This window comes from Apteryx rowi, unplaced genomic scaffold (assembly GCF_003343035.1).
Source record: "Apteryx rowi isolate R43461 unplaced genomic scaffold, aptRow1 scaffold_742, whole genome shotgun sequence".
NCBI lineage: Eukaryota > Metazoa > Chordata > Aves > Apterygiformes > Apterygidae > Apteryx > Apteryx rowi.
This window is the reverse complement of record NW_020451030.1, coordinates 319,741-347,019: the sequence shown is the minus strand read 5'-3', so window position 1 is coordinate 347,019 and position 27,279 is coordinate 319,741. Positions and strand designations below refer to the sequence as shown.

The following is a 27,279-nucleotide window of genomic DNA, read 5'->3' as shown; positions in this document are numbered from 1 at the left end:
GCTCAGCCTAAAGCAGAAATAAAGCGTGCAGGTCTGTAGTTATAAATAAGCAAAGATAGCAGCAGTCATAACACAAAATGAGGAAACACAAATTGCTTGACGGGTAGTCAGAAGGAAACAGAAACACCACTGTGTATAGTGTACTCTATTCACCACTTTTTTTTCCTTTAAGTATTCATATCATACATTTCTGCATTCTGTTTTACTTGAAGCAAAAGGAAACATTCATAGCAGCGCCACCATTTCACGTTATAAGCTTCCTGCTTATCAGCCTCCCACTTGCACTTCAGGGACTCCATCCACTCAAATCATACGAGGGACTCGTATGTGGGTCCTCCATCCTATGCTCCATTTCCTCCTTTCCAGCTGCCAAGAGTTCTGGTTTTATGTCCCTTGTGCTTCTTCCCATCTTTGCCTATTCATAATTAAGCAGGCAAAGATTTAAAATAAAGAGAAGAAAGATTTTTTTCTGATACACAATACACAATGAATCTTCAGAGCTTACTGTCACAAGATACAGTGCAGTCTAAACAGATAAAAACAGACCAAAACTCATAGAGGACAGATTCACTTGTGCCTATTAGGAAAAACTGTCAGGATGCAATCTCTGGCTTATGAAGATCCCACATAATCAAAAGCTGTAGAAATAAGTTAAGGAAGAATTATCATACCTGTCCTATTGGACTTATCACGCATAGGTCAGACATAAGATCATTTTAATAATCTTTAGCTTTTAAATATGCGTGATCCTCTATTTTAAGAAGTCCAACCCATGTTAAGAGCCCCACTGCTTTAGGCTTGGCACAGACACTAAAATAACTTCCTTCTTTGGACTGCATATATTCTAGCAGAAAAAAGGAGGAGGAAGAAAATATTTTGTTCCCATTTTACAGACAAAAGAGAAGGCACAAAATTGGTTGAGGTATTTTCACAAAATCAGAAATAGAATTTGTAGCACAAATCAGAATACAATCAACTTCTTAAGCCCCAACTGCACTGATAACTGCACTTATTCTCCCTCTTCGTATTTTCACAGAATTTCGTAGAAGTTCTTAGTGTGCAAAATTTTATTAATTTTAATATAATAAGAAAAAACAATGATAACAAGCTTTGAAAAATAATGGCTTCTCTAATTGAGGCTAGCACACAAATCTATTTCGAGTTCTCTTTTCCCCAACTTAATTTCAGTGATAGAAGTATTTGCAATTCAAACTAAAATTGTTGCCTGCATTCTTCAGCTGCAGATATGTTCTTCCTATACCATCTGTATCAAATGCCATTAAGGAAGCTAATGTAATTACTAAAATACAAGTGGATATTTCCTGCATACAGCAAGGTTAAAAAGGTCACTGTTTAACTGGATAGAGTACGTGCTCTTTATATTTGCTGGTCTTAGTACTTTTCTTCATGGTCTATTCTCAGTCCATTAAATATAGCCATCAAAATGCAGCAATTTGATGTCAACAATGACCACATATATGGATGCAAAAAATGGGAGCATCAAGTGCGTGACCTTAGCTAATCCGGAATAAATGATGCATGCCTGGCAATTATCTTTAAATGTTCTGGTTTACATGACTTCTTTTTCAGTGTTCTTCTGTTGCCTCAAAGATATGCTAATTATTTCTTTTCACTATGACTTATTAATGTCTAAAAAAAGATTAATTTCAAATTTACTATTTTAGTCATGCCTGTAGCATTAATGAAATCACAGGTTCAAAACCTCAAAGTCACCATGCTGAACTAGTCAGTCAATGTGAATTTCTATTTTGAAGAAATAAAATGTAGGCTGATAAAATCAATTTTTAAAAAATCCTTATGAAATAAGATCATGGTTTTGAACTTCTTTTTATTATTATTAATACAATGTGTGTATGAGTCTAACTGAATACCACTACAATTTCATCTGGTCTTTATCAAGGTTTGCCTGCATTTTCTTTCAATGATTTTACTTTGTGTTAACTTAAACCCTTATTGGAACTGGAATCAATTGTAATATTAGCAAAAGCAAACATTAAATGTTTTATACCCTCTGTTGAAGTTAGAAAAAAAAGATGCAATTAACTATAGTTTACAGCCTGCAAAAATCTTTCACTCAGTTATAGCTTCTGCTTAACTGGAAGTCTCAGGTATGGCTAAACAAAAAGCTTGAGAAAGTTTACTCAATTTAACCTGGTTCACAAAGAAAACTTGACCTTTACTACTCCCCTGTGACATGTCATAAAATGACAGGAGTTTTGTATGGAAAAAAATGCTTATAGCAAAATAAAGACATGCTGCTAGATGCATTATTTTATTAAGATATGAATAGTGCATGAACTTTAATTAGAAATGACCATAATGTCCTAAAACTAATGAAAAAGAATCAGGAAAAGCTAACATTCTCTTTTTTACTTATATACTCTTTTTTTACTTTCATAAAAGGGGCTATTTTCCATTTCCTACTGATATAGCCTTCCATGTTCTTTAAACAAACCTGCACTGTTTTAAATGGTTCATTGTAACTACTGGTAACTAGTACCAAAGTATCTTTCCATAATCTTTTCTGTCTCATGTGTCAAGAGACAGAATAGAAATTTTCCACAGGTAATTACCACTCACCATATTTATGTCAAGCTTTCTATTATATCTATTCAACATTTGTTAGGAATGGTACAACAAAGTTTCAATGACAGTTCATTCTGGTGACAAAACAGAAGCATGTTTTGGGTTTGACAGCATTAGATCTACAAAAATGATTGTGATATTTTGTTTTTTTCCTTCAAGTGGCATTTTTTCCTTCAAGTTTTTAAATTCTTGCAAAATGTCTTTCTCTTACCATCAAAATCTTATGGCAAGTAAGAATCCAAACCTGGATTCAAATTTATGGTTTTCATCGACTATAGTTGCTGGTGAGATCACTACAGATCTGAAAAGAGATACTATGGAGGGAAAATGACCATGATGGAAAGTTTGGAAATAAGTGCTACATACATAAAATTATTAACTGAAATGACAGATGTTCTTATCCCAAGCAAAACGATTACTAGAAAACAGGGGTGATGATCCTTTCCTAGAAGAATAAAGATGTATCAAAACTGCATTAAACTGAGAGAAACAAGCAGTTTTCCAGAAGGAAAAGATCTAATTTAGCAGCTAGCAATAAGGAATAAGGAATGGACACTATTTTTCATTTTCAGATGACTTACAACACTGCATACTTACAAATGACTTACAAGGACTGCAAACTGCTGAAACCCTAAATCTGATAGACTATTCTTCTCAAGGAAGGAGATATCAAGAACTGGGAAGGAAGGAAGATTATTCCTCCAAAAGAGGATTATTCCTCCCAAAGCAAGATGTGTATGAAGCAGAATATAACGTATTGCAAGACTACACTCAAAACTGGCTTTAGAATCAAACTTATATCACATATTTTGTAGACATTTAAATTACTTCAGTGTTTTTAATTTATGAAAAGCAAAGGTTGGCAAATAATCAGGAACTGCACAAAGTCTGCAGATGGAAATCACAGCCAAGATGCAAAATAGTTACAACTTTACTTACACTAGAGGAAAGGAGATGCTGTTCCAAAGAACATCACTTATTAGAACAATAGTCAGGGTTATGGATTTAACAATTCTCTTTAAGAGCCTTGGTTGCTACATAACACAACTAATTCTAGGGACCACAAAGATGGCTGTGTTAGTACTCCAGCCCATCCTTTATATGGGTAGATCTCCTTTATAGAGCAAGAGATTGACAGAAGAACATTCACCTAGATGAATGTGAATTTGATTCAGTGCTTTTGCAGTTGGTCGACTGTTATATTGCTGATATATTTTTTTGTTATGGTGCGAGACACTGCATAACTCACGTAATATTGTTTGTATTGGCTACCCCATGTCTAGAAAAGGTATTCATTCATGTTATCAAACAAATTACCTTTAAAATATTTTCAGAAATCTTGGAACTTGCATCTTAAGATGAACACCATAAATGAACACCAATAGGTCAATATAAATAATAGATTTTAATTTTTTTCAAACCCAGCTCAAACTGTTGGATCATTTTAGTTGAAGTTGTAAAATAAAAGAGATCTTAATACTAGGATCATATAAAAAGCATCGTAATGCTATGTAACAATTTCATAAATTATTTTCTCAAAGTAAGACAACCTATACATTTTCACCATTCTAGTTACTAAAAGGAATTGAAGTGAGGACTATAAAATGTCCAGATAGAGTACAGAGTGGAAAAACTCTTGAGAGTTTTCCACAGAAATGGAACTTATTTCAATGTGCATAATCTACTTTTTAAAATTATGGACTTTTATATTATGATCCCATGAGCTGTAATATTGACAAAACTGATGTTGGTGCCACATTACTCTGAAGAGCCTAGTCTTACCGCAACATATGGAATTTTTGTTAATTTTCCATTAGTGTTAATGGGATGCACAAACAAATTCTCATTCATCAAATGAGAAAGAGATCGCTTAATCTACAAAACAAAGCCCACCACCGTTGTTCCATTTATTGTGTCACTAAGATTTTCAAAACTGATTCTGTTTATCATTTAGCACCTTTGGTTATTTTTCACTCAGCCAGCAATCTTTTCTGATTTACTCAATATCCGCAATTGTTTTTTCTCTGCCCTTCTCTTAAAAATAGTATCTCTTTGGATGCTTTTCAAATATCTGTTTTGACATAGTGAAGTAATACATTTATCCAATTGATATACCAGACCAGATCTAAAACTGATATAAATCTATCAYGTATCAACTGAGAACTGGCTCTAATTAACATAAATGACACAAAATTATTCTTTTCATATGAAAGAATAAAACATAAAAGCTAACTATAAAATACCAATTCCCTCTTAAGTGCAGCAGACATTTTTTGGAACAAGATGGTACTCAGCATATATTAGAATTTAATTTAGAAAACAAATGTGTTTCCATCTCCTCTAAAGTCCTCTTCTAGACAACAGGTCAAAACAACAAAACCATTGATCACACTTCACTGCAGCTGATCAAATTAAAACACATGAAACCTTGAAAGTGTCTATAAAATTGAACTATTGTTTTTCTGTTCAAGTCTACTTCAGTTTCAGGTAGACTTGAGTAGCTTGTAAATCTTTTGGGGGGGTGGAAGCTTGGAAGAAACTAAAAAATAAACTGCATTCAGTCAGAATTTCTGGAAAATCCTTACTTATCTAAAAGAAATCTGAGTGGAGGCCATTCCAAATTGTTTTCAAACACCCATCAGTCCACTGCGTAAATGAAAACAAGATCCTGAAGGTCTCCTGTTTTTCCCCTCTGTTCTTATGACATCACTCTTCAGTGCGCTCAAGCTTGTGGCTAAAATTTTACCACAACTGTTACCCTGGATATTCTGTTTCAAGGGATGAAGTGAGAAAAAATGAATGGAAAAAGCCATTTAAAAATTAATTTTAAATGTAAAAAAGTTAAAAGATTTTTCAAGTTCTGTCATGCAGCAGCCTCTCAAGATGCCATTCCTTTCCTGATCAAGTTGCCATTTTGTGACCAAATGTGAACAAAAATTAATAAGTAAAAACAACTGATACCAAATAAGTTGCTATATATTGAACAAATCTGAAGAAAATCAGCTATTCTGAAATTTTATGTTCTATTAATGTCTCACAGTTTTCTTATTTAAATGAAGAAATGTCTATCCCTCCTTTCTCTTTTTTCTCCTTCCTTCTCCTCCCCTCAAGTAAGTTACAGAAAAGAATTCTTCAACAGTGAATTATTTTCAAAGTATACAAGCAGAAATCAGAACATTAATTCTGCACACTAACGCTAGCATTTGTTTACACTTTCTACCTTTACTAGACTTATGATGCTTTCTCCTCATCTCGAGAACTTCTTCCAGTTCTTTTTCTAGCTACCAAAAGTGACATCCTAGACCAGGTGGATAATATATAAGACACAAAATTACAGTTTCAAGAATACCATGCTTTCCTTGAAAATGTAATAAAGGAATGTAATTCAAATGTATTGCTCTAAGTTTTTTTCCCCCCCTTTTCTCTTAAGTGGGGGATTTTACTTTCCTCCTGAAATTTATCAGCTCTTGTCTTAGCTTCAGCCTGTAACTCATTCCTATTTGATGCCATATTTTCTCTGCTTCACCATTCTTTCTTTTTGGCTTCTCTTCTTTTCTTTTAAAAATAGGGTTTGCCTTTTCTTTCCTTCTTTCTACTACTTCCTTCTATTCTTTCGGTTACACTCTTTCCAATTATCAGGGGGATTATTATCATCATGTCTGGACACAATTGAAATGGTGCATGTATGGTGAATGACAAAAAAGGAACGGGAGAAAAGGATAGGCTGCACAGCAGTACAACCACTTACTCTTTACCTGTTCTCCCTCCTGCCTTGTGTTTCTTCTCTTTGGCAACCTTGTGGCCATACTAAGAGATCAGTGAGGGAACCAGCACAGCTGCAGATAGGAAGTATAACAAAAATATAAAGAACTCATGCAACTTCCTAAATTTCTAAGGCCAAGAGGATCATTATTTTAACTAGATCTGATCTCCTGAGTAGCATAAGCCTGAGCCAGGGGATTCCATGGTCTAACTTTTGTATCTAGCTGAGCAAATTATGGTGAACTAGTATTTTGTTTAGGTGATAACTGCTATCTGAGAATTCGGTAACAGAGAAAAAAAGCTCCATTTCCATGCTGGATTTTGCTGACCTTAGTTGGCAGCCATCAGATCTCAATCTTATCCTTAAGCCCTACCGACAAATGGTAATCCTTCTAAAACAATCTCTCTCAAAACACAAAACTGTATCACGGTTACAGATATTCTGAAATAACTTGCATTTCTTGTGTTTCTGTTTCCTTTATTTCCTTGACAGTAACATTGTTATGGGCTCTCCCTAGACCTGCTTTGACATCACTTCACCATCTTAATTTGACATACTACAACTGTCTCTATGGTCTGACAAATTCTTTCAGTGTGAGGGTTTCCCACTGCAAGACATCACTATTAGTATAAAAAGATTTGATCATAAAGTTCCACATAACATCATACAAAAATAAGACATAATATAAGACAACATATTAAGTTTAGCAGGTTTTTTTTAAAGTAAATGTTAGCATAAAGATAGACAGAACACAGTAAAGAACATCATCTTTTTAAGTGCCTTTCAGTCCTTGTGAAGATAATACCAGATCCTTGCAAAGATAATACCAGATCTGTAGGGAGTTTGTTAACATCTAGATAAATCAAGCTTGATGGTTCATTAACATTTATGCTATCATAACACCTTTTTCTATCAAAAGTGAAACTTAAAAAATACCTATTTATAAAAACTCTCAATTGAAATAGCTTCTCAAGGTAATTCATCCAGGAGTTTTTGCAGAATATTCTTTGTTTATGCCTTGAAGGTATGGAAACTAGCACATCCATATCCAAAAGGATGAACTGCAGATGTGCCTTAAATCATCAGAACAAGTATAGGGAGTTTTGTTAAACTTGGCCACCAATTAAAAGGTTTCAATCTGGGTCATAAGAGCAGGTGACAAGTAGACACAGAGTTAAGGAAAATAGAAGGATAATCTGTGACCAGCCCTAATGAGATTAGTTTTGTAAAGAACCTGGATGCAGAGATCAGGCTAGATAGAAAAGAATCATTAAACTATGCCTTATGAGAAATACAGCTTTCAGGGCAAAATCTGATACAGAGATGTTATTTGCACCCTATAGTTTATCAAAGTTAGGCAGTTCTCTGGAAAACATTGCTGGGATAATAATGTAGACTGATTCCATTTTTAAGCCTTTCGAGGACAAAGGGTGGGGCAAATACCATCCTAACTGTTTCAAGTCCAAAATCAGGCAGAGTCCCCTGCTGAGCTCTGAATGATGAATTAAGTGGAATAAGAACCGGAGAACCTCTGCCTGTGGGGAGCTTCAGTCGCAGCATGAACATCCTGTAGATACTGAATACCTTTTTGGCATACCACCTCGTTTTTCTTTGGACCTGGACAGTAAAGGAGAAAATAATAAGGGGAAAAAAGGTGGCTGCTCTAAAAAAAATTGTACAACTTAGTCCAACGTTACTATGCAGCACTGCTGTATGTCTGATATGATGAGTCCACCTACAGGCTATGTTACAGTAGTGCTTGTATATGTAAAGAAATTTCTCAAGAATCTTTTAAAAATTATTTGCTTGAAGCAACATTAAATAGCTCTCTTGATAATTTTTTTTCAAGAATGAGGCAAACCTAAAAAAAAGAGAGAAAAGAAAATGATTTTGCATGAAAACTGCAGGTAGAACAAAAAGTATGAAGGAGGGACATCTGACCTTGATGTTATTAAGACAAAGGAGAAAGAATATGAAGTCAAGGAGGGTATTCTACTAGAGTTTTAAGGCCAAAAGGCCTTTCTAGGCCTTAATTGCTTGAAACTGGAATACAAGCTACTAGCTTGAAAAAAAAAATGTGAGAAAGTGCCAATATGGCTGAAGGTAAGTGTGATCTGAGGACCACAAACAGCTCCTCCTCTCATTCTCTACAGGCTCCAACATTCTGTGCACTTCTTCATGCGCTTTAAAGAACAACTACTGGCATTGCTGGTTTCCTAGTGATATAATTTTTTTATAGTAGCACTTTTAACACTAAATTAATGATTTCAAGCATTTTGCGGCTTCTTTATTCTCAAGGATAGCTTTCAAAATTTCTTTTCAGCAAATCTTACTCCTTTATTTAGCTACCAGCATTTGTTTTCCTAAGAGTATATATATTTTTTTACTGCTGCATCTTAACATATTCTGCTCAATATATGTAGTTGATTCTAAATTTTAAAATTAATCTTACATTTTCAGTCATTTTTTTCTCTGTTGGTAAGAAACAGAAAATGAGGACTTACTACATTTTGAATTGTAAAGATGTCTTGATAACTAACTAATGTAACAATGATGGGGCATAAAATCTGAGTGCCAACAACCATTTCTACCCTTAAGTTACACTGGGACCACACAAGCCAAAGACAAAGGAGAGGGCATGAGCAGTTAACCTCTGTTACATAGTCTAATATATCTTAGTAAGTGTCCAATTCATTAGACAGGGATAGAGTGGCTCATACGTGTAATTAATTATTGGCAGGTTCACTTTCAAGAAGGTGCCAGATGCTATGCATTTTCTAGTTGCTATCTGGATCTCTGATCTATAATGTTTCCTGCTGTGTTAAACATCTGCTCAGAACATACTTTTGTGCACAAAAACTTTAGTAACTCAAGAGTTAAATCTCCAAAATCAGATGTATGTGTATCCTCTCCACTTTCTGGTATTTACAGGACATCCCCTTAAAGGTTCATAAATGAATATTATATGAAAGAAAAATGTTCAGTAACTTGTGTGTGGGTTATTATAGTTTGAAGATTTTGCTGTGGATAGACAGCAGAGATTTTTGTTCTGGTACTTGTTCTTCAGTTCCTCCTCCAAATGCAAATATTGGGATTTGTCTTGGTACTAGTAGCATATTCTGAAAAACAGTATGGAGGTTGTAAAGCTTCAAACCTTGACTCTGCGGGAATACGTGGAAATAAAATAGGCAGATTTGAATATCCACTTAATCTTTCATCATTCCATTGCTCCTACCATCCAGATTTCCAGAAAATTGCTGTTGTTTTCTGTCTCTCTATATATCTGACTCACCAATGTTCTTTAGTAACAAACACTTTCAGTCCCAAAGTGCTTGAAGAAACACAAGCATACTGGGAAACCTTTCAGTAAGACTTTAAGAGCTAGTCACAGATAGAGAATTTCTCGCAACTGACGTATCAAATTCCAACAGCCTCTAAGCAGCAGTTTGAATTAAGCAATTGTTTTCTATTTATGAAGGGATTATACCTGGTGCAGGTTGGACTTCAACCAGCAGCAGTATTTAAAATCCATTGGAGGATTTCAAGGGATTTCTTGTTCTGTTTAAAAATTATTTATTGTTTTCTCCACAGTGAAAAAAAAAAAAAACCCTACAAATTCCATCACTTGCAGAAATCCATAAACTAAAAAATGGAAATGATAAGCAAAGAGCATCCTCACAGAGCAAATGTGCAAATACTAAAAGCCTGTAACAATATTAAATTGTTCAATGTAGTGTTAGTGATAATGAATGTTTTTTAAACTTTCTGAAAATAAAGCATCATGTCTAACTCATTCTTGTTCCAACTTAATTATCTAAATAGGACATTTTAAAAGTTTTCAGATAGCAGTGTGATTTCACTAGGATCTTTTTGCAAATGTTTTTGTTGAAAGATAAAAAGAAATCTATGAACAGAAATTCTACCTCCTTCACCCAACTGATCTGTAAGCACCGTAAGTTAAGAAAACCAAACTCAAAGGTTTGGATCAGCCAAGGATTGATTGGCTTTAACTGTACTGTCCTAAGCTGGCAGCATGATCTCTTACTAGACAGAAGAATGTACACTGAGACAACTGGAGCAGAAGGGAAGAAAGGATTGGGAGGTGGCAATGACAGAGAAGAAATGTATTAGGAACTCCTTAGCCCTGAAAACCAATTCCGAGTCCATGTTCCGGTACAACCCAAAGAATCCGTAAGCTTCCTGATCCTGACTGACCAGAGTAACCACATTCAGTGAGGTACAGTACAAACAGCACCAGGCTGAACATTCATGACAGTCTCCCCACGCAAGCATTTTTAACATTCACTTTGATTTCTAACAGGGGTTTTCTGATGCCTAATAGAGTTGAACTCATACTGCACTCTCTCTTAGGCTGCAGTAACCCATTGAATGATAGTGCTGCTAAATCAGTTTTCTTACTATTCCTTTTCCTGCACTATCCATAATGCTGTACCAACGCAGTATATTACACAGCTGCAACTCCTGAGTCACTTTTCAACCAAATCCTTCCTTCCATTTATTCCCTACACAATCACAGATAGAACTGTGCTTGCATACCTCAAATGATGGCGCAGAGCAGATATTTAAGCTGATGAAATACACATGTAACTACTGTCTCAGCCAAGATATTATAGGGTCTTTTTTCTTTACCCAGATACCTATTTTCATGAAAACTGTAGAAAAATATCATCTTTTAAGCCTCCCCTGTTAAACTAATCGAAACTGACCAACACATTCAAAAGTTATCAAAGGAGCAAGAGACTGATGCTCCTCAGCCAGTGTTATCACATAAGTCTCATAACTGCAAGAAACCACATTAAAGTATATGTATGGCTGTGCATTTACACATTTTCTCTTTGGAATCTGAGGATCGTACTATAGCTGATTTGAGGCTTATATGAAGCTTGCCTGAACAGACAAGCTTCATTATACAGAGAAAGGAGAAAATATCTCAGAAGCCATACCAAAATGACCTTCAAGATGATGACTGAAAAACTTCTTAACTCAAAAATAAAAATCAGTTTGCTTATGTATATACATATACAGCATGGCAACCACCTACATGAGAAAAAACTTGCCTCTTCCACCTCAGGAGAAACATCTATTTCACACAGTGGCTTAAACAGTGACCATCTTTGATGCCTCAAAGTAAGACGATATACATTTTGACTGCATCTGGCCAATGGCAGAACAAGGAAAAAACATCTTTTCCTACTGACCCCTGCGGGTGGCTAGCTGACTCTGAAGCACATCTGCATATGAACATATGAATAAATTCAGCAATTACAATGTTAGAACAAATTAAGGTCAATGCAGACTACCATTTCTTGCATGGCTCAAGTTCAGAGGCAATGGGGATTCACAGGTTCCAGAGTCACACAGAAGCTCCAGAATCATTCAGCAAATACATCCTATTTTTCCTCTTCAGAAGCTGGACTGAAGACTGTATTTAAAAAAGATACTTAAATCAGTTGTAAAGACTACAACTAATGATGATCTCGACACTTGGTGGTAAAACCTAGTAAACTTTTCCAATGTTATATATGCTCATTCCCAGAATTCTGCTGATAGCAAGACAAAAACATCCTGTAGTATCTAACTTCTTTTTCACACCACAATTGACTTCTCTATTTTCCTTGGTACACTGAATAAATCAAGGTCCTTAAATCTTACTTCACCGAGTTTATCTCCCATCCCTCAATCATTCTTGCACCCTGCTCTTTTCTTCCCCCTGCAGTGTGTCCATACCTTTCTTGAAGTGCTGACTACACAACTAGGCGATAGCAGTTTCACTGAAGTTGTGCACACAAATGAAATCACCTCCTTATCTCCTCTTTCTAAGCACCCACGGGTTGGACAAGTCTTTGTTGCCTCAGCACCGAGCTGAGAGAGCTCAGAGTACGTTAATTATTATAACAATCCCTATATTCTTTTGGGCTGCTGCCTCCCTCATCTCCTGTCCTCTAGGCATAGCCTATACTTTTTGTTCCTAGGTATCGGACTCAGCATTTGGCTGTATTGAAATTTTGCTTTTTCTTGGCTTGTAGCTATTCCACAAAATGATTCACACATCTCTTCAGCAGAATGCCTTTGCTTCTCATTTCATACACAGGCAACCTTTGTCTAATCAGGTAACTTTGCCAGGCACAATCCTGCACTGTATTCAAGGCTGTTAATAAGTATGTTAAAGTAGGTTCAAAAGGTGACTCATAGGGGTTTCTGCACAATAAATAGCTCCATTTTTTGCTTATGTGCTGCTAATTCCTTTTAACATAAGTCTTAAAAACATAATATTGTATTTCTTTAATCTTTTCTATCTGTTAATACTGACTTTTCATTATTTCTTTTTTTTGGTCAGAACGTTGATCACAAGCTGTGCTGCTGACCGGCAAGCAATTAGCAGAAGTCTGAGTAGTTGAAAGAAAACATTCTTGGACACAGGAACAAAACAAATATTTTGGATGTGGCAGAGTGAGAGAAAGAAAGTGACAGAACTGTATGAACAGGAAAATAAGTTCTGAAGGATCCTGCAGTTTTTCCCTCCTTACAGCATCTGTGCTTCTGAGCACAAGAATAATACACAAGCTCTAAAAAGTTTATAAGAGAAAGCCAAAGGCAATGTTGAGCACCGAAAAGTACTGTTTTTCCAGAAAGTATATACAGGATTTTCCAGGTTACTACAGTATCTTAGGAAAATGGTTACCCTCTGCTTTTCTTACCACAAAGCTGTTGCTCAAGATTTTAGACTGAGATCTGACACAAATTGTGTCAATATTGGCAGGTTTTCTCTTGTAGAAGAGAAGCTACAATGAAGTGGTCATGCTGATTAATTAGCAGTTATAAATAACCACTACTCACAAAGCGATGACACACTTGAAGTCTTTGGGAGCTTTAAAAGCAGAGCCATTTAGCACTCAAGTTCTATCCGTGATTCTCAAAGGAATGTTTTAGGCAATTTTTCAATTGTTTCAAGAAGTCTCCTGTCACATACCAATATGGGCCTAGCCCATCACCACTTCTATTGATTATTTTCATAGGGCCACGTGGTGAGTTAATGAGGAGGAACAGTTTCTGTTCCTATCAGCATGAAAACATTTTGTTTCATCCAATTTGAATTGTGCCTGTATCAGAAACACACCAAATGTATAGCAAAGAATTTGTAAGAGTTCACTTGCAGAAGGGCTACCTGGCTGGCATTGCAGCTGGGCAATGATACAGCAAAAGGAAAAGAACTGGTAAAGTTCATTTTGGTATCTCACCAAAGAGAAAGGAAAGAATTGCATGAGACTAAGTTTTGAACTTAGACCTATTGTTACAGTTTAAGACACACCAGGACTAGCCGCAGTGAAAAAATTTTTTTACCCATCTGTGCTTGACAAAAAGAGGATATAACTTTTCTTTTGGATATGGATCAGTTTACACTTGCCCACAACATTTTCACCTAAAAGCTAGAATGCTGTAATGCACTTTGCATGGAAGGTATTTGCAGACCATATGGAAATGGAGTTAGTGAAAACATATCTGCCCAAGTGCTAAATGGAACTCCACAATGAGCATTCCTAAGCTTAAATATGTGACCTATACATACTGCATGTTTGTTTCCAATTAGATTCTATATGGGTAATTTTAACCTTTGTAACTTCTGTTCTCTGAGGTATTGAAAAAACTCAGCTGATGAACCACAGAAGTATTGAACTGGTTTTGGTATATTCTGTTTGAAGCTATTTGCATTCAGTTGCAAGTCAGTCATTTTTTAACCTGTCACTGAGGACATTTTTCACTTATAATAAAGGATGTTGGTCAATCATCTGAAATATAAACAATATAGACATTTCTTTGAAGAAAGAACTGGTTTGGAGAAAAGGAGCAAAAATGAGTATTATTTCAGAAAGTAAGTAGATGAAAAAGTTTTACCAATAAGTATCTTTTGCAATATCAGATTACTACTTGATAGGGTTCCTCTGCTATGTCTGGGAATTTACAAGAACAAACCTGAAAATGAACAATGGTGAGAGAGCTCCCAGTCTTTGGTCTCGTACTGTCCAGACACTGTAGCTAGTTCATTTCAATTCCACTCAGAAGTTAAGAGGACACAGCTTAGATATTAAATATTATTTTCTTAAACAGTAAACCAGCCAAATATTGGGACAGAACGAGAGTACAAGTCAAAGGAAAATAGGGTGGCATGGTATGACTGCAAGTTTTTTCAACAAAAGTTTGAGACAGCTCAACTGTTCCAAAGAGGTGAAACCATAACTAAGTGGTGTGCTTCCTTCCAAATATACATCAACACCACCTGTCTCACAGCATCAAATCTTTTAGAAGGGTGGCATAATTAACCTATTTTAGAAGTATTAGAATTAATTTTATTCCTCTCCCTTTTCTGTTGGGATCCTTCCCCAATATGCAAAAACCTAAGTTATAGAACTGTTCATATTCTTAAGAAGTCTGTAATTATATAGTAATTTTTACACACACACACACACACACACACACACGCACATGCACACACGCGCACACAAGGAAGCATCACCAAAGAAAGTTTACAACTTCATCTGCTATCAAAGATGCCTCAAGGTATTCAGATTTTAGCAAAATCCGACAGGGAAATGCTTTATACCACATTCTCAAAGACAGCAAGAGGAATGAAGGTATTTTTATGTTTCAAGCTTGAATAATCAAAAGAAAATATACTTTATAGAATACAACAGATATATTTATGTTAACCAATTTGAAAAATAGACAGCAACTCCAGACTTGATTAAATAAAGTTTATTTGCTACTTTATAATTGTTATAACTAAAATCTTTGCAAATAAAACAATGCAACAAATTATTTCATATAAAACTTCCAAGCTAATTACTGCTCGCAAAGAATAAAATAAGTTTAAATCATCAAAGCCCCACAGGAATTCTGTGTACTCACACATCTTGAATCACTCCACTAATAATCTCTGTTTCGCAGAGTCATTACATACAAAGCACTTTCAAGGGATAAGATCACCATTAGCTTTCAGTAAAGAATGACAGGAAATTTCTCAAAGTAAATCAGGTAATGGACCAGCAGAGAATTTAGAATTCTCTTTTAAAGGGAACTTAACTAGGCAAGTTAGTGTAGATCAAGGGTCTCACACAGGCCATGAAGAAAGAAAGGAGGAAAGGAGGTAGACAAGGACTATAGCAGCAGCTCTGAGAGTTCCCTGTTAAGACAAAAAAGAGCCTAAATATTTTAGAAGGAAGGAGCAGAAATGTAAGTCCTGAGGCCTGCTGTGTTAAAATCTAAGTTGTGCTTGGATTTTCTTTTACAGGTCGCTATTTCAACCTCTAGGGTACAAAACACGGGTTCTTCAAACTGAAGAATAAGAGAGCAGTTGAAGGGATGGTTAGACATAACATTAAGGAAAAGTGATTGGAAAGATGGTGCTTTCTTTGGAACTCAGTGCTTGGTTCATTAGCAATTACTCCTGAGACTGAATTGAATGGCTGAGTCCTAAAAGGGACACAGCTTGGATTGGCAGTCCAAGTGGGCATCAGAAGAATGCTACAGGCTACAGCATCATTCCTCTACCTGGACAGGCAATGACAAAAGATCATACTGCCATACTGTGATCAGATTCCTGTTGCCTCTAGCTTTGTCACATGCTGGGAACAGCTGGAGCCTTGTTCACACTATGATTATGACCAAAAGAGTTGTAATAGCACTGGTGAAGAATTGCTTATATCTATAAAAGAGCTCAGGTGAAACCAAGCCAATTTTATTTGTATTGTACAAAAATTACTGTGCAATTAAACAATTGTCAAACAAAAAAGCATATATATTGCTAAATATTGCTAAAAAGTTTGCAATTAACCTTACTGAAATAAAACACTTAAGAATGGAATCCACCCAACTCATTAACTTCAGGTGTCATTAAGTGAGAATAGCAACTTTCTTGTAGTTATAAAATAAATAGTATAAAGTAACTGAAGCCTCTGAAAACCACCACACTACAATACCATTCCTTGTATTAAACAATAAATAGACAAAAAAGGAAAAGGCTAGTTAGAAGATATCAGTTACAAAGTGCAAATATTTCTATCATTAAGAATAAAACAGGGCCACGTTGCAGGGAATAATTAGACCATAGAAAGATTGATATTTAGATAAAAAGTATGTATAATAGAAGGAGTTTTTCCCCAAAGAATTTGAACACAAAGCTGTGTTTTTTCTGCGTATATCTTCACACATTATCAGCTTTGCCTGAATGACTTTTTTTTCCCCTCAATAAACACTAGCTCTTTGCATATAGTGTATAAAAATAATTCAGGAAGGAATACGTTCCTCCGGGTATACGATGTGGGAGCAGTGCATGCTTGTTCCAACTCCCCCATAACCATTTTAGTTGTATTAGCACTGATTCTTTACTTGGTGCACTAGCTAACTTCATTTGCACTGATTTCTGCATTCCATTATTTTCTTTCTCCATTATTTACTGCTTTACTTAGGAGGATTCACTACTTTCCCCAAATTTTATAACCACGAAGTAGTAAAGACAATACATAAAAAATGATAAAATCCTTAAAAGTGTTCTAGGATATTTTTCTTAAAAGAAACACCAGTTTTTATTCCCCTCTAGGGATAACTCCTTATCTGCCTGTGTGAATTCAACTGATCCACCCGAGCAAATAGTGTCCCTACCAAACCTATATGCATGTATCAACCATTCTGGACCACTCTCTTTTTCCTTTGATCCAAGCAAATTGATTACACTATTGATTATATTTTCCCCCAGTTTCTCAAAGTCAGTCTGAAAGATGTATAATAATATAATTATTCTGAGGAAAAAGCAAATTATAGAGAGGTTTTTGAATTCCAAGATGACAGAATGCATATTTATGCAGCCTATCACTTAGAAAAGGGGAGAGTCATCACTTTTAATTACTTTAAATTCAGTTAAATGTAAGGAAGTGAAATCACAACACATTAACAATTGATTCATTTATATATCAAAAATAGTTATATAAAATCTTGTTAAAATGACACATTCACTTCCTGTTCATATCAAATGACTAATAGCCAAAATATTATGATCTTATAACAGTTACAGTACCTTCAATCAACAGCTCTTGTCCGTGGCTGCCCAACAATGTACGGGATAGGAAAGGGGCAAAATCAACAAAAATTTCTCGCAGGAGGGGGGCCACCTTTTCCAAGGCTCTTTCAAGCTTTGCAGTGATACTGTGAAAAAACAGAGAACATAAGTGGAAGAAAAATTATCAAAAAAGTAAACAATGGCAAATCATATCTGCTTTTAACAGATGCTGTAAGTTTCTTCAGAAAACAGAATGATCATAATTTGATGAACTTTACAATGTTTAAAACACCTTATGCAAATGTTATGTCAGAATCACCAGCCTGACAGCCTCACAAGTTTTAAAATATTTAATAAATACTCCAAAACAGATAATTTTTTTTCTCATTTTTAAATAACTTAAGAAGAAACTCAGATATTCAAGTACACATCTATTGCACCTATCTCAGCTTATACTCATCTCATCCTTTTATATGCATTTGCAAGCATGAAAAGAGAAGTTTTTCTTCATCTGAAATAACCATTAAAATTTTGGGGTTTTTGTTCAAGCTTTCAGATAACAACATCTGACACTGAGATGCTAGACAAGGCAGCATACTAGCTCAGGAACCAAGAAAACCAATGTTCTATTTTTCAACTTTGAGGCAACATGATCCTAGTAAGTCACTTTGCCTTTCTATTTCTACTTCTCTGCCTGCTGAGACTATACACTCTTTGAAGCATGGAAAGCTCCTTAATTTGTATGTGTACAACGAGAAGCAGTGTTGCGAGTTCTGTTTGATTCTTAAATACTAGAAATAATACTACTCTATCTGAGGACCCAAGTCTAGCAATAGCATGAAAACCTCAGCCTGTGCTATGCTGCTCTCTCTGAAAGACTGTATCACTTTAGCTTCCTTTTGTGTACAGTTGCCCTCTCCCCTTTCAAAACTTGACAGAGCGTAACTCTTCCTCTCCATAAAAGTCTTACACCAAGATTTAAAACTTCGTGTGTTACCACAAAGAAATAAACTATTAGTCAAAAGTATAAATGAAATGACATACTTTACATTCTGGGCTACCAAGCATTTTTGGTGTTCTTTCTCAGACTGCTTGTGGTGGGGAATGTTTTCTTCATGCTTGAATTAGAGCACCAAAATATTATCAGCATTTAAAAGCACGATTATAGGACGAAGTTACAGTTATTGATAGAACCTAAGAGAATGCACATTGACACTTAAATTTTCAGTGGTATCTACTACATATAAACTACAAATAAATGTGAACCTCTTGATACAGGTCACATGAAGATGTCTCCATTTAAAAACAAAGCTGACATTATGAACATATTGAAAGTTTTCCTCCAATAACTTAAAATGATTTTTTGGAGGTCATACAGCTTATTTGCTTTCAATGTGCCGTTCTCCTATTTTGTATTCAGACACTGATTTTCTAATATTCTACGGAGGGATTCACCTCTCTAACCTTTCGAATCTGACCTGTTTTAGATGATTACTTGAAGCAAATTTCACTATGCTAAAGCCTCTATTGACTACACCTGAAAAAAGGTGACTAGCTTAGACAGAGGTTTACATTTGCTGCATGAATCTACCCAAGCTTTTGCTGCTAGAGACTTCTCTAAACATCCTATGGGGGTTAATGTTTTCATGAGTGAACTAAGCTTTTAAGAAGTTTTTGTAAACAGTTAATACTGTGTTTTTTCCTTTCAATTTGTGGACATTCAAGGCAAATAAATAAACTCTTAATAGCTTCCAAGTTCAAGATTATTTATTTTGCAGATTAAAAGCAACACATGTCAGAAAATAAATTACATAAAGGTGAGAAACTGGGATTAGGAAGATTAAAAGAGCACAGTAAGACAGTCAGATAAAAATTACTTCTTAAACTGTGAGAAAAAAACAAATAATTCTGTGGATAGTTCTTACTACTTATTACTTCAGTTGATCACAAAGAAATAATATATGAGATTTACTTCTACTGAGTGAGAGATTTTGGTATGCAACCTGTTTATTTCAATCTGTGAAAATAGAGGTTAAGACAAAACCTATCAAGAATGGCAAGAACAGGTTTTGTTAAATGCACCGTTTTATACAGCATAAAACCTCAAGGAACCAAAGCAGCTCTTTTGAAACAGTTCTTGGTGTGGTGATGTTAGAACTAAATAAAAACCCAGCTTTTAAAGACCAGTATTTTTTCTCAATGGAAGTGATAAAATTCCAGATAAAACTCTCATTTTTTCAATAAAAAACTTACTCCAGAGCGCAACCATCAGTTTATGTCCTAATAGCCAAAAAATTCTGGAAATTTTCATGTTCCCTGCTGTAAAAAGCAACACAATAATAATATTTTAAAAACATACAGTGAAGCTGTTATTTGAACCTTTTGACTTACATCTGTAGCAGGATTTTATCCTCAAAAGGACTAGTAACATGCTAATATACTTTCTATAGGTTTCCCTTCCTCTTGCCAAAAGTAACATGACTATGAATGTAAAATGACAGGAGAATCAATTTGTTCTTTGTCCAGCAATCTAGCCACTCAGCTCTTTGGAACTAAATCAATACAACTTCTCTATGCCTACTTTTTTTTTTTTTTTTTAAATATCTAAAGACTCTTAAAAGACTTGAAATGAAGCATGATAATATATCATGGGATGCATAAGAAGGACAGAAATTCAGGGAAGCAGTACAAACACTTAGAATTATCATTCTGAACTGGTAGAGTGCTGGATGCATTATTCTGAAGTGGCAGAAAAGAAACAGTTCTCTCAATTTTATGAATTTAATTTAAAATTGTATTATAAGAATCATAGCTGGTCAGACAACAGCATTTCTATTTTAACATTAAAATACACTGTTTACAATAAAAAAACAGAATAAAAAAGCAAAATTCTTTGTAGAATGACAATTAAAAATATTTAGAGAAAACTAAATGCTTGCATAGTCAAGATCAAAATGTTTAATTTCCATACTATTATACAATTTCTGTAACATTATGCAGTATCAAATGTAACAAGTAATAAGACCCATAACCTTAGATATCATATATAATTGTAATAGCAGGGTTGTGAGAAGATATTTTGAGGTCTAGGCACATACTCTCCTAATTCCAAGTATGCTACTTTCCCAGTCTTATTGCAGACCAAACCTCTACCTCCAAATCAAGACTATTTAAAGAGTCCAGGATCATTTTCCTGCTCACCCTTGCCTGCTCAGCTCACAGCCATAAGCACCTTCTTTGCTGTGCAGCTGCTACAAGGGAAGGCTTAGATAAGTTGCCTTTCACTTCATGCTCTCTTACCCCACAAACAGCTCTGATTTTTAATCATGTAAAAGTTGACACACAACAAAACCAAAGCAAGAAAAACAAAAATTATCTAGTATCAAAATAAAGTTCTAGATTTTTTTCAAGAAAAGGTTAAAAAAAAGGGGGGGTAAGGATACCCCCACAAAAGAGATTAAATTGATTATCTACATTTTTAATATAATGTTCCATATTAGTTTTTTCAGCCACTAATTTCAGCCACTACTCAGAGTACAATGACTTCTGAGTTCAAATTCTGACTTCAGAATTTGAATTCTTGATTTTGAAACACAAATTTTGCAAATGAAGATTTTTTGACTTCTGGGGCAAAAACATTTCAAAATACTTGTGAAAAAAATGAATGTTGCATTGGTTAAAATGATTTAAAAATAAATTTAATTCAATCCAATTTAATTTTGGCACAGTTCAGTATCTGACTTTAAAAAAGATTTCACCGCTTCTTCTCTCTCAGAGGAGCACATTCCTAATCTATGAGGAAGACAAGAGGCAAAGCAAGTGGTTTAATTTTATTAACTTGCCTGGTAACACTGCCTAGCAATAAATAAAATCACGATCATCATTCTTTCCTTGATCATTCATACCTTTTTGGAGTGTAGCCAAGAGCCCTCATACTTTTACACTGGTCCCACACCCACTGCTGGGATTTCAACTGCATCACTCATCTGAGACTTCAGAGAGGATGAGCAAAAAGAGGTACTGTACTGTGTGTTAAACCACTAAAACACCAATAACTTCTTTACAGATTACTTAGGGTCCTTGATTTAAGTTTACTTCCATTCTAGTTTATTAGTGGATGAAACTCTCCCATGGAAAGAGAACTTGCACAGTTTGTAGGCTTGTGAGCAGCTGGATTGGTTGCTGTCTCAATTCCCACCTTCCTAAGACTATACCTCAAAGTGTCTGGCCAACTAATGGAGATTGGCAACTTCTTACCATACCTGGTGCAACATTTTTAGAGCAGATATGGGTGCACTTTGAAAAGGTCCAAAATTTGTCTTTTATGTTTGCCCTGGTACAAATGAATATCTTTAAAACATCATAAACTATTAAACAAATAATGTAATAGTAATTTTAGAGGGTATTTTCCTGGCTATCAGTCAGTATAAGAGAGGTATTAACCATTCCATGGCATGTGTCTCTTGCTATACCAACTCAGATCTAGCGCACCATATAGTTAACTGCATGAATACATGTGCCTGGTTTCATCCCCTCCAATTTACAGTAGGGCTTTTGTTTGCTCAGAAAAATTTGCGTGGGCCTCTCTTGCTACTTGCTGATGCTCTGTTGCCAAGAGTAGGTTGTTGTGCTTGCGTTCCATCCTGATAGGAAAACTCTCACTACCGTTATTGAAAGATGTAAAAAGCTCATGAACTAAAGAATTACTTTTAATGAAGCTTTAGTGTCCAGCATAATTCTAGTAAGTTAGACTGCTCAGTGAAGTGTTATTTTAGTATGTGCGTTCTTAGTACTGAACATATAAATAAATACATACTGAATTATACAAATAACTACAATAATACATATTAAATAAGCTATTTTTTTTTCTTTTTATACTATTCTGTATGTATGAGGTTGTCGGAAGAGAAATTATAATTAATATGAAAAGATACAACTTAGGTACCTCATGTTTTCAGCTGAATCCTCTGGCATTGGAGCAACTGTTTGGACAGCTGGGAGATTTTTGCTGGTAGCACCATTCACGAAGCTGGATGACGAAGAGGAAGAAGAAGATCCTGAGTCTACAGCACCTGTTCCCCAAAAAATACAGGTCTTAATTCAGTCTGAAAACATGTAACTTTGAGAGATTTTTAATATAGACCTTTCCTTATTCGCCTACTTTAAAATAGATATTCTTACTTGTTCTAAAACAATTAAAAACAGCACTGGCATATATGGTATACAAATACCATATAAATTAATTACTTATTTTGTGAGTATAACAATAATAAACTTAAGTAGCTACTGAATATCAGGCAAAATAAATCCTTACCTCATTTTCATTATTCCCAAATCATATTCCAAAGATGAAAACATTTTTACATCATCCTGTAAAGCAAGATCTTTCTAAAATAAAGGTATATTTAAGATGAGCTTGAGTGGATAATAGGAGTTAACTATTTTATTTTTCTATATATACAAACTTCTTGGCTGCATAGTTGCAACTATAGGCAGAAAATAAAACAGAAATGAAAAAAAAGGCAGTGAAGATAGCAAATTTATAGTTCTTCAGGAAATAATGGCAGAAACTAGTGTTTGAAGAATATTAGTACTCCGAAAAGACTCTAACGTTACTTTTCCAAATTCCTTCCTGGAGTCAAGAAGAATTTTAAGACCTCAAAAGTAGGGGGGTGGTTGGGGTTTGATTTCAATGGGTTGCAAACAGCTGCCCAGAGGTAGATGCAGACAGAGTGTACATTTATACTTATGTGATCTGGGTCAGAGCTAAGGGCTAAACTTAGGCTCTGAGTGCCCATCTCTCTTGTTTGCTGAAACAGCACTGTGAATTCAGACTCTCTGAAGCGACACAGAAAAGGCATATAGTGATCACGAACAGCAGTGAAAGCGTTGTGATAAATGCCGCTACTGTTGTGCTATGCAACCACTGTGCAATGCACCCCTGCAACAGAGGTATCGACCAACAGTCCTGCAGCAGGCAGGAAAAGCGAAAGGGAATGCGGTGCCACCGGAGGCGAGGCAGGCAGGCAGCGAGGAAGCTTTCACTAATGTAGCAATGAGAGGTGGACAACTCCCGAATATACTACTGTTTAAAAATGATAACTGCTAATTCCCTGTTGCTGGCCAGTTTTAGCAATTGACATTGCACTGTCCTTCACATCATACAGGGAGGCTATTTTTCTGTTTCCTACAAATGAAAAAATAAAGCTCTACAAAGCCTTTGTGTTTTTTTAGCTGCTGAAGCAGCCAGCTGACAAGGAAGTAGAGAGGCCAAATGCCTTCTCTGGCAGCAGAGAAGAGTATTTTTTGTTTTCCCTTTGAATAAATTTTTGCTGGTGAAAGAATTAAGGTGTAGATTAGACTTTTGACTGGCCCATTTAAGTAAACTTACACTCAAAACAATACAGAAATGCAGTAGGATTTGCTGGGCATGTTGACCACTAGAGAGGCTAGTGAGGTTCAGGCCTTCAACTAGGAATTGATCTAGTCCGCTGTTTGAATAACGTCAATGGGAGCTGGGTTATGGCTGACATCTAGGCTTCTGACTTGGACTAAATACAACTGTAAAATGTACCCAGACACACTGAGAGGGAAACACAAAAACATACAGCAGGCAATCTCTCTCAAGCTAGGAACCACAAAATTTGGCTGGAAATGGGGGAGCTTACAAAAGTTTGCATAGAAGCATTAAGGTTTCATATAGAGGAGAACAGATTTTATATATATACGTGTGTGTGTGTGTGTGTGTGTGTGTATTTACATATGTATATGTATACATGCACATGTATATTATTTACATATTTATATTCATAAAAGGATGCTACATATTATATATTACTTTTTCCCTTTTTCTTTCACAGTCAACCGTTTTCAGCAAGGTTTCTGTCCAAAAAATTAGTTGCTATGTTATTTAACCAGCTATAATCACTTGCTCCCAGAAGAGAAGGTCAAACAGACCTAGAACTACTGGATTAACATAGAAGAAGGAATCAAGGATATGAATCACAGAAATTAACTCTAAAAACTACAGAAACAGGTTATTATAATAAGAGAGGAAGGAAGGAAACCCATCTCCCAAGAGATAAATTCACAGGACTAAAAGGGCTTTAATAACATGCATCTCATTACACTGGGACAGTGACACCGACCATGACCGTGATGGCAGATGGTGGAATGTGAACACTGCAATCCATGAGAGAATAACCCAAAACACCACTCTCAAAACTGCAGCATAGAACACACCTCAAAGACAAAACTGGGTGTGCAGAATATCTGCGACATACTGTAAAAACAACTGTACATAGAGGGCTTGGGGGGACATCCAGTGTTTCTAAAAATTTGTAAACTGTTTTTTTTTTAAAACCATCATAAAAAAGGGTTGTTTAATGAAATTCTATATACTGATTTAACATCATTAATAATCCAGATAATTTTACAGACTTTACAAGTATATAACCAGATGGCTTCTGTATACTTCATGTATACATCTCAGAAATAGACATATATGATCACTGTTTTAACTACTGTAGGCATAGCCTAATTAAAAATTGTGAACTGAGCATTTTTAACTAAAATATATTTGTATGTTTCCAGTGTGATACTGCTTTTTACTGTCATCAATGCAATTAGCATTTCTAAAATGTTGGTATCTAATTCAGACTTGTAAAATAATTTGGACGGGAAACAGCTTTTAAACTATTTCTTAAGAGAATTAATCAATAAAGTCATTCAGATGAATTCAGGCATAAAGGGCCTTCCAAAATAAGATCAGTAAAGGAGTTCAGTACATATATAATTTTGAGTAATTAAATCTGATATTTGCTGAATAACCATCTAATCAATACTTTCTCATAAATCAAGGAAATCCATAGAGCAGGAGACAAAGAAGGGTTGCATAAAAAAAAAAAGATACATGATCTAAAATCATGACTTTAATCCACAAAGAACATTCCATGGTATCTGCAATACTGTCCTCTACCAAGAACATTGTTGGGGAAATGACTGATTTTTAAAGGGAATTACTTACAAAGAACTACTATTACATTCCAGCTAAACACTTCAAATCTTAAATCACTGAGAAGACTGAAAATCTTACACTATTCAATATCATTTGGAAAAAAAGATTGTCAATGCAGCATATTTTTTGCATGATATAAAAGTACCTAAAAGGAAATCCATTCAAGATTAACAGAAGTGGCTACACAAATGGAACTGTTCATAGAAGTGAAAACATTAATCAGCGCATTCATTCCTCCCATCTGCCTCAGGATAATTAGATTTTTAGATTTTTTTATTCTGAGAAAAATCAAAGTTTTATTACCAGGTATTAAAGGTAATCTGTAAAAGGAAAGAAAAAAAAAACGAGTGTATCTTCATTTTATTCCATGAAGTAGAAGGATGCCAAAAGCTTCCCCCTCCATTTTCTGCAACCCCAGGGAGATTTTCATTTCCTCAACCTTTGACTGAAGTTGTGATACCCTTGAAGAGAGCTCTTCTCTCAAGTGCTTTTGCTTAGTTTGGAAAGAAAACAGACCATGGCCAGCAATTTAAAAGGCATTTAAGTAAACATCAGTTGTTCTCCCAGTAAGGATTCATTTCTGATATAACCTTCTACAGTCTCCATGATCTACAGACTCTTTCAAGATAGACAATCCTATCAGCATTACTGTAAACAATTAAAAAAAAAAGAAAGACTTGTTCTCCTTGTATAGGTCACTTAATGAACAACTATGGATAAGACATGATTACTGTTAATTTAAGTTGGATCTTACTGAAAAGACTCCCCCAAAATCATATAACAGTTTTTACTGACAAATAATAATTGCTGAAAATATTAATTCTCCACAATCTAGGATATACTCACAAGTAGCTAGTAGTCTTTACTTTCTTTGACATTTAAGGAGGGATTAATATCCCTCCTTAATCATACTAATATCCCTTATTGCAGAGCACTGGAGAAGCTAATTCATTTCCATTCTAAACTATGCTTATAAACAATATTAGAGGTATTTATTCACTTATTTAAGGCTTTGCAAGTCCAATTTGTGCTACTGAAGATTATAAACATACACCAACAGAAAACACCATCTCTAATAAAGGATAAGACTTAATCTTTCTAGGTTTTTATTTTAAAGGTACAAGAACAACCACAGAAAAGATGATTAAAAAAACCCATTAAAATAACAAAACAAAAAACAAACAGGAAAAGATGAGAGTCACAAAAATATTTAAGGACAATACCTGTTGTATTAATCATACTTTTTGGTGTAGCTCCTGTTGCAGCAAATATATTAGGCGTACTACCCGGTGGCAGTCCACCCCCAGCTGTAGCCGCTCCAACTGTGGTGACAGCAAGGCTGCCTGGCGGGGGTTTCTTCACTGGTACAACCACACTCCTGTTGAAAAGAAACAGCAGATTACTAAAACCCTGCAATGGAGTGACCAGAAGTTTTTTTTTGTTATAGATTTCCAGTCTGTTATACTGCTATTGAAAAGAAACATGTCTAATATTCCAATGCATGGTTTGCAGTTCCCTGTGATTAGGAAAAACTCACTCAATTTCTCTTTCAACGCCCATAAAATGGAAACACCACACCACTTGATTGGTATGTTGTTGAGACCACTATTAGCACTTGTGTTCTAGATTTGCACAGAAAATGTTAAGTGTTGAAACGATGGTAGCATACTAGTAGTATATGTATGTGCAGTATTAAATGAATATAAGCCATTTGATGGTATTATCAAAGCTATCTGAGATGACAGGGTTCTTTAAAGTCATATGAACATTTAAATACAGTACTTGATTCTTCAGTTCCTTGCATATTTTCTACTTCCAAAT

General features: G+C 35.2%; 1 protein-coding gene across 1 annotated transcript in view; it reads right to left on the bottom strand.

The window, feature by feature from the left end:
• LOC112976558 (neurobeachin) overlaps positions 1-27,279 on the bottom strand; it is a gene marked incomplete at its 3' end in the record, with an annotated part of 203,918 nt that overhangs the window by 33,295 nt on the left and 143,344 nt on the right. The window contains exons 32-34 of the mRNA XM_026087943.1: positions 26,682-26,836; positions 22,387-22,513; positions 17,460-17,587 (exon numbers count right to left, since the gene is read on the bottom strand). Coding sequence (XP_025943728.1) covers positions 17,460-17,587; positions 22,387-22,513; positions 26,682-26,836 — 410 coding nt within the window. The remainder of the gene's footprint in view (positions 1-17,459; positions 17,588-22,386; positions 22,514-26,681; positions 26,837-27,279) is intronic.